Here is an 8,656-nt window from a genome sequence, read left to right as displayed (position 1 = left end):
TAGTTGGGAGTTTTGTTTTAAATACGGCCTCCTTTATACCAAAAAACTTATGAAAGCTATGACACTCTGATTCTCAGGGGCACATGAAGCCTTTTATTGAACAAACCCTTTCTATCCTGGGCATCTTGCTCAATAGACTCAGTTTGATTTTATATGAGCCCTTTCTTTTTAGTTTCTCTATGGCTTCTGTTGTTAAGTCTTGTAGGAGCATACATCCAATCAGATTGATACTTATTTTTCTTACAATATTTGTGTATCTCTTTTTTTTTTTTTAACAAAATGTTCTGTATCTGTATCAGAGAGTAAGGGAGAATTCAAAGCTTTTTTATGGATATTATGCATAAGCATGGATGAATATCTAACTGGTCTTTCAATGAAGTGAGTGTCTAAGCTAATATGATTTTCTTAGGCTAAGAGAAATGTTACTTAATGCATTGGTATAGCAGCCACAATCTCAGCCCTGTGGACTTAATCTATGGTCGTACTTTGAAAAAAAGACTGCATTCAGTTCCTTACAGCTTTTCTGAGTTCGTAGTGCTTTGCCTTTTTATTCTAACAGCTGCTTATTTGCGTAACCTGTTAAAGATACCTCCATACCATCACACTTCTGGCCTCTTCTAGCTCTCGGATATTTTCTCTCGTTCCTGTAGATTCTATAACAAATAGCAACTTTTCCTTCAACAAAAGTTTTACCTGTCTGAAATCTTTCATTACGTTCTCTCAACTACATGACAAAGCTTAGCTTTGTAGAATATCACTTTGGCATATTATTGACTTCAATTGTCTCCAAGATCTTCCTGAAATTCTCTTAGCGTCTTCACAGATCTTCCCCTGGGATTTAGATGCTGTAAAATAATTATCAATTCTACTTATTTATTCAACATTTATTGAATACCTACTCTGTTGCAGGCACCAGGCTACCTGCCGAGTTGAAGAGTTCACATTAGGTTTTATGGCTAGAATACTTGACTCACTGGTTTTAACTTCTTAACTAACTCCTCCAGGATTACACTGAAAAGAGGAACCTCCTCTTAGAGCTATTGAATGCCACAGGGAGAATGCAACTAATAAGGAGAGGAACCCAGGTGTCTGAGGTATAACTGAAAGGGAGGAGGGGAGGTGGTTCTAAGCAAATAATTGGGAGAAATACTAGAATCCAAAGACACTAGGGAAGAAGCATACTTTAAAGGTTGGATGTTTTTATAGGCTAACATAGAGTTTCATCTTTTTGTTATGTGTGTAAACAATTACAGTGTAAATGAAAATGATAGGAAATTATGCATATTTCATTTTTCTATTAATGTTTATTACAACATTAATGTGTTGATGTAATTCTTTTATAACATTTCCTTTCATCGAAAAATACGGAGGGAGGCTATTGTCTCTTAATTTAGTTTTCATAAAGAACACAAGGTCTTTAGATGTGGGGTCACAGAGAGCAGAATTTTTTTCTTTGTTTTGTGGAAGAAGCCTGAAGACATAATTCGAGTACTAAAGGTACAGTGAAATGATCCATCACTTCCTCTGCTCTATATCGGCTGAAGAAGCACGCTTCAGTCTCTTCCTTTTGTCTTCTGAAAATAAAGGAGGCAAAGGGTGTTAGAGTGGAGGGTCTTCTAGGGGTTAAACCCGGGTGCTTAACAACCTCTGCGAACCTTGCAGCTTTTACTTAAGTAGCTTCTGCAAAACAGATGTTCTTTAAAATAAGAGGGCTAGAGCAGAGAGGACTCCTTTTCGGGCCGACTTGGGGTAGAGCGCAGGTGGGGGCAGCCGCCTGGTCCAAAGCAGAAGGTGCCGGCATTCTGCAGGTGCAGAGAATGTGATCTCGTACCACGCCGGCTCCTGAGAGGGCGGGAACCACGCCGTTGCTGAGTGTAGGACTTGGCCCCGAAGCAGAATCCAAACGTATTCCAAGCAGCAGCAGACGTCGATCCAGCCGAGTGCCCACACCTGACTCGGGGGAAGGGAAACAGCATTTGTAGGAACCGCAGGGAGTAGAAGAGCCCCTCGTTTGGGACGCCAGAGGGCTAGTCAGGCTTGGCCCGGTCCGAGTGCTTTCCCGTGATTGCTTCCTCAAGTTGTCCATCCTCCCAATGCCCAATTTCGATTGGCTCTACTGTCTGCCACTCAGTTCTGCCGCGCTGACCCCCATTGGGCCCCCTCCGGCCGAGGCCCCGCCCCACGAGCTGGGCACCAGCCTTCGGGCGCCGAGGAGAGAGCGCGGCGCTTGTTCTGGGCTGGGGGAGGCGGTGGCGGAGAAGGAGGAGGAGAAGAGGAGGAGCGGGGCCAGCAGGAGGCAGCGGCGGCGACGGGGCTGGGGTGATGGTGCAGGTGCCCGGGGCCGGCGCGGAGCTGCCGGGTTGAGGGGCGCCTGGTCCGGGGTCCGCAGCGCCGCCGCGTCTCTCCCGGCGGCTGGCGGGCGGGCGGGAAGATGCTGAGCAGGTTGATGAGCGGCAGCAGCAGGAGCCTGGAGCGCGAGTACAGCTGCACCGTGCGGCTGCTGGACGACAGCGAGTACACCTGCACCATCCAGGTCAGTGCCGCGCCACCCCGCCCGCGGGACCCCTTTCATCCTCCGAGTCTGTTCAACTTGGCCCGCGGCCGCCGCCCGGGGTTCGCCTCAGACCCTAGCGCTTTGTCCGCCCCTGGCTACGGAGGACCGCTCCAGTGCAGGGCGCCTCCACCGGAGACCCTGTCCGGGGCCGGGTACTGAGCACTAGGCGCCGCTGCCTGGCGAGTCTCAGCGTCCCGGACCCCCAACTCGTTGCCTGCTCTCTCCCGTGGTGAGGGCGCTCCATCCTGGCTCCTGGAGCCCGCCCGGGTGGGGAGCACCTTCCACGAGCGTCCAGAGGGAGGTGGGCAAGATTGGAGGCTCCTTTCCCGGCCGCCCCGTCGCGGTGCGCAGGCTTGGGCTCTCTGGCCCGGCAAGGAGGCTTGCAGGCTTTTCTTATCTCTATTTGGTTGGAAGGATAATGGTGTATGTCATAATTCCCCTACCGCCCCCCCCCCCGCCCCCCCAGCATTTGTGAGTCAGAGCTCTCCGAAGGTAGAACTGAACGCGCAGCCCATGCAGACTGGCCTATTGAAGGAGCCCAGCCAGCCCTCTGGGCTTTAAAGATTTAGGACCCCTCCCGCGGTTCGCTCCCCCAATTTTATTCTGCTGGCCAGTTCTTGGGGGCGTGAGGTGAAGATTTAGCAACAAGTCTCAGCGATTTTAGGCTTGACAGTGGCGAGAAAGAATCGGTGACTTACAAAAACGCCAATAATACGATAATGCTGCACAGCATTTCTACAGAACCTGGTATTTTCGAAGGGATTTTTACAACCTCTGGCTTGTGTTCCTTCACTACTGCTGTGTGGCACGTCAGTAGTAGTCTTTCCCAGGAATGCAGTCACAGCCCTCTCTCCTTCTTTATAAAGTCAGAGATAGAAAACATTGACAATGCTCCAGTGTTTAGTTCGGCAGCCGGGAGGATCCTGCGCTCACTGCCGGAAACTGCTCTTCCAAGAGAAGCAAATTAAGTTGGACCCGGAGGGGTCTCACCTGATCCCTATTTGCAGCGAGAAACCAGAGAGGGCTTCTCGCCTAAGATGCAACAGACAAAAAACTGTCGTCCCCGGGTCCTACCCTCTTTGTCTCCCTGCCTCCCCCCACCATTTATTTTATTTTTTATTTTTGCTGACAATGCTCAATAGCGGAAAATAGCGGAGTGTGAGAAAGACGCTGGGTAGTATATGAGAGCAGCTGCTCTCTGCTGACTCGGTGCTCAGGTCAGCCTTCTCTCCACTTTCCCTTTTCTCACACCCCTCAAAACCAGCTTGGGCATAAGTGCTGACTGCTGCCAAAGATCCAGTAGGGTAAAGAAAGGGAACAAAATCTTTTTTTTTTTTTAAAGCCACTTAAATACAGATTAAGCAGTCATAAAGATGCTAGCTAGCCATCAAATGAAAGGGTTTTTGTAGTTGAATATGACAGAGACGTTATAGATTATTTCCTTAATGAATAAGTGACATGCTACTTTTTGTTTCTATTGTATATTTATGTGTCATGTACAGGTTTTTTTGTTTTTTAGTGGGGGAGGAGAAAACATTGAGCTGACATTTTCACTATTTGAATACATTGTCTGGAGCTTTTAAAGTATTCCTTTGTTTTAAATTTTAAAGCATTTACCCAATGGCATATCAAGGGCAGTGTGAGAGTTAGACGTCATGAGTCATAAAAATACTTTTGGGGTATACACATGATGAAACGAAATTTTCAGGGCAGGTCATTAACTTTTGCCAAGATGTAGAGTACAAATGAAATACAATTCACATCACCACTCTGCTAGTGATAACCTTGTGGTTTTAAGGTGTCACAGTAGGCAACTGATTATTTTGCACAGCTACTGGAACATTTAAGGTTGTTTGGCATTATAGTTGTGGGTAGTTTTTATTACCACTGAGGAAATATTTTTAAGTTAAGCAGTACTTACTGGATTTATGCCTTCTATGTCCTACTATGGTTATGTTTATTTTCCTGGTGGTCTTATTTTACATTATTACAATTTAATGTTATAACATTTTGAAAAATTAAAAATTAAAAAATTTAAGCTTGGTGTAACATGACCATAGTAGTAAGTGTCCTCTGCCTAGACATGTTAATTAATGATTGTGCATTGTGATTCTTCCTTGAAACCTAAAAAACATGGGAATTCTAAAGTATACGTAGTATTTTCATTTGGGGGCACCACTATTGTGAATTGCCTTTGTTTTTACCCACGTGAGGAAATTCAAGAAAACACAGAATCTTATATGAAATTAATATTTTGTTTGAACATATGGCATGTTTGAACATTGGAGATTGAGCTTTTCTTAGCAACTTTTCTCTTTGTACATTTCTCTGTGTGTGCACTCGTGTGCTTATTTGTCAAATACTGGGCATGGAGTCTTTTTAAAAAGTATTGAATGAAACTGAGCTGCTTATTAGCTTGAAAGCAACATTTTCAACATCTTAGAAATTACAGTACTATATATTTTAAAACATTTTTTTTGTGATAATTTGAATTCCTTTTCCTTAAAGTATTGTATGGCATTTTTTGTTTGTTGAAATAAGGTATCTATTTTAGAAAGATTTCAGTGCTTCTTGAGATAGAGACCACTTCGGGTATTCCAGAATCAGAAATGTAGAGTACAAATGAAATAGCCACATTTGGTAAATTTCAGTTGTAGGAGTCTGACAAAGTATTGGTCTAGACTTTCATATTGCAGCAGTTATACTGATCTAGCAGTTAGGATGTGATTATTAAGGTGATGAAAATGCCTTATGTCCTCTCAATGAAGGTTGCCACAGTTACCAGACTATTCTTTTATTCTTTCTGATATGCAAATTTATTTGTAGACCATGAGACATGAAAGTACATGTACATAGGAGGGTTGTAGTATAATTGCTCCCCTGTGAAGAACATTGTTAATAGCTCCCTACCAGTTTTGAAGGTCATTGTCTCAAAAATGCAGATCTGGTCCATATTTTTTACACATCTGTTTCATTTATGTATATCTATATTTATTTACCACATTTACCACCATACTTTGTTATTTTATTTGGGAAAAAATAGGAAAAATGAAAAGGCTACCTAATATATTGAATTCATTATACCAAATGGAATCATTTAAATGCTTAGGCATGTGATATCTTAAGGAATAGATTTTTAACTGTCTTTAGAGTTATAATAGTTTCTTAAATATTAGGAATATATATTGCAGAAATGCCAGTAGAAGTATATATTGAGAAATACATATTTTCAAGTCAGAAATATTAATCACTTTTGTGATCACTGAAAAGTAGAGCTACTGTAGAGATGAATTTGATTTTACTGGGAGCATATTAAAACAACTGATTAAACAACTAGGTTAAATTAGTTTTGGCAGTTAAGTAAGGTACTACCACAAATAAAATGTGTGTGTGGAGAAGCAGTTCTATACTGCAACTAAGATTTGAATTTGATTGTGGCTCAGCTACTTGGTAACTGTGCAACCTAGGATAAGGAAGGGAGTATTAGGGGGGGGAACAAATGTATTGAGCCCTGTACTTGACAGGCACTCTACCTGTGTTATATTATCTCATTCATTTTACAACAGCATTATACCCATTGTACCAGCTGAAGAAAACGGGATTTTGGATTGCTGGGAAAGCAGATGTTTGTTGAATGGCTAATTATGTCCTAGACTTTCTGATAGGTGCTTTGCTTATACCTTACATCAGCCATTTGACAAGTAGGTGGTATTATCCTTATTTTACAAATGAAAGGCCCAGATGAAGAGACTTGCTTCAAGCTAGCAGGTGGCTGTGTTATATTTATACTGTGATCCTTTTGTCTCTAAATCCCATCTTTGTTCCTTCTATCCATTCTGACTCCCTAAATCACATCACCTGTCTTTACCTTAATTTCCTAATCTATAAAATGAGAATATTAATACTTATTTCACAGTAAAGAGAAAATCATTTGGAAATATTACAAATAATAAGGAACATTTAGACAGAGCAATATACTATGCTTAGGTTATCCTTTATGCTATGCAAACCAAAAATGGAATTGAAAAATGTTTTACTTAAGCTGTAAGTTCCTTTAAAATGATTTCTGATAAGTCTCAATGTAAAATCCAAGGCTGAGATGGCTGGAATCTTTATTAGAACTATACTCTAAATTTCAAGGGTTCAGGTTTACTTTCCTACTACCAAGTCTTTGGCTGTAGAGGGGCACTAATTGCCTGGACTGTGATTTGTCTTTTCTAAGAACTTCTGCTTCATACTTGCTAAGTGAAATCCTTGGTTTCATTAATGCAAAGGATTGTTTTTTTAGAGAATTAGAATAATTTTATTCACAGAGAACAACACAAAATTGTTGTATTTTTATGAACATCATATTTTTTTAAAAACTTTGTTTTAAAATAATGCTGTCTCAGCATCTTTGTTACAATAGCAAGTCAAACTAATTCTCGAAGCTAAGTTCCAAAAATAGCCTTCTAGAATCCTAACAGCACTTATATTCTGCTTCTTAATTTGCATATTAAAACCTTTATTATGTGAAATGAATGCACATAAGGCTTTTTAATACAGAAGGTGGATTCTAGATGTGTGTTTTTACTCTTATTCTTTTTCTGTCTGAGAAGTCCTGTTTAAGGAAGTGTCAGTGGCATCCTAGAGAACCTAGAAGCATTCACCAGAGCAGATTTTATTCAAAGGTATTTGTATGAATTTGCATTCTATTAAATGCTTGGGATGAATATGCTAGATGAGGCAATTTAACATAATTCAAAATAAAAGAGCATGTGGTTTTTGAGTTTTCTGTTGGTTAACATTGTCCAGAGGCTCATTTATCATGTCTCTGCAATCATTAATATTACACTTTAAAGACAGAGATGTTTGCTAAAATATGATTAGACAACCTAAGGACAAAAAACGGTCACTTTTGTTAAATATTTTTAGTGGTTTATGTATAGGTATTGAAATGTGTAACCAAAATAAGTGAGGCATTAATTTCACAAGCACTTTATCAATGATATAATAAAATTAAAATATTTTGGATTATTTTAAGAACTTCATTTTTGGTAGATTGTACTTTAGAATTTATAAAGGAGAGAGTAAGAGAGAATTATAAATCTTAAGCCCTAAGAATTACAGTACCTAGTTCAGTGCTTTACATAGTTATAGTTCTATAAATATTTGTCCTTATTTGTGCTACATGATTACTGCGTTAACTTCAACACTAAAATTTCTTATGCCTGAAAACAATAAACATTTTCTAACAATTGTATAACCCTTGTTATAGTTTCAAACCATCTATTTCCAAACATTTTGCTCTGTAACCCTTCTCCCTGGTAAGAAGTACAGTATGTAAATGTGATATTTTATGGAGCTTTTGAGGTCTCTGATAAGTTTCTTAGATCATTACAAATAATAAGGAACATTTAAACAAGTAATATAGTATATTTAGATTGTGCCTTATTCTATGCAAATCAATTCTAGAATTGGTTTGCATAGACATAAGTTCCTTTAAAATGATTTCTGATAAATCTCAACGAAATTGTAAAATCCAAGGCTGAGATGGCTGGAGTCTTTATTAGAACTGTTCTTTAAATTTCAAGGGTTCAGTTTCACTTTTCTTCTATCCTACCAAGTATTTGGCTTTAGAGGGGCATTAATCGCCTGGACTGTGATTTGTCTTTACTAAGAACAATTATCGTTTGTTGAATTAGTGGAGCTCCTGTCTATTGCTCCTATGATTTTTTGGTCTGTCTCTTAGGATTTTAAGTCTTTCAGATCCCCCTCCTCCCCCCATTTTTGCAGGTTTATAAGTCTTAGGTCAAATGAATACTGTGTAGCGCAGTGCTTCATGGAGCATTAGAGGTCTGGCAGAATTATTATATTGAAAATAGGGATTACCCCAGCCACAGAAACCTCCTTCCCCTAAGTCAGTACCATAAAAACGACCTCCTCACAGCCTCATTTTCTAACCTTTTGCCCCAACAGGAAGTGAGCCATGCTTCTCAACCTGTTTCTAATTATGTCCATTTTAAGCCGACTTCATATCCTCACTGCATGATCTATAACATTCTGAGTCTGCAGACCCTGTTTCATGGAGCAGCCTCCTAGGGGGTCACTATTCCTTAGCTG

The 8,656-nt window shown here is 40.4% G+C and overlaps 1 protein-coding gene across 4 annotated transcripts in view; it reads left to right on the top strand.

Annotated features, from left to right (window-relative positions):
• Positions 1-2,215: 2,215 nt before the first annotated feature.
• FRMD5 (FERM domain containing 5) overlaps positions 2,216-8,656 on the top strand; it is a 247,329-nt gene continuing 240,888 nt past the window's right edge. For all 4 annotated transcript variants that reach the window (XM_036217770.1, XM_016145009.2, XM_016145008.2 and 1 more), the window contains exon 1: positions 2,216-2,533. In XM_036217770.1, the coding sequence (XP_036073663.1) occupies positions 2,432-2,533 (102 nt within the window). In that variant the 5' untranslated portion in view covers positions 2,216-2,431. The remainder of the gene's footprint in view (positions 2,534-8,656) is intronic.

The sequence above is a fragment of the Rousettus aegyptiacus genome, unplaced genomic scaffold, assembly GCF_014176215.1.
Source record: "Rousettus aegyptiacus isolate mRouAeg1 unplaced genomic scaffold, mRouAeg1.p scaffold_m13_p_3, whole genome shotgun sequence".
Classification (NCBI taxonomy): domain Eukaryota; kingdom Metazoa; phylum Chordata; class Mammalia; order Chiroptera; family Pteropodidae; genus Rousettus; species Rousettus aegyptiacus.
The sequence above is the reverse complement of the archived record's forward strand: the minus strand, read 5'-3'. Positions and strand labels throughout refer to the sequence as shown.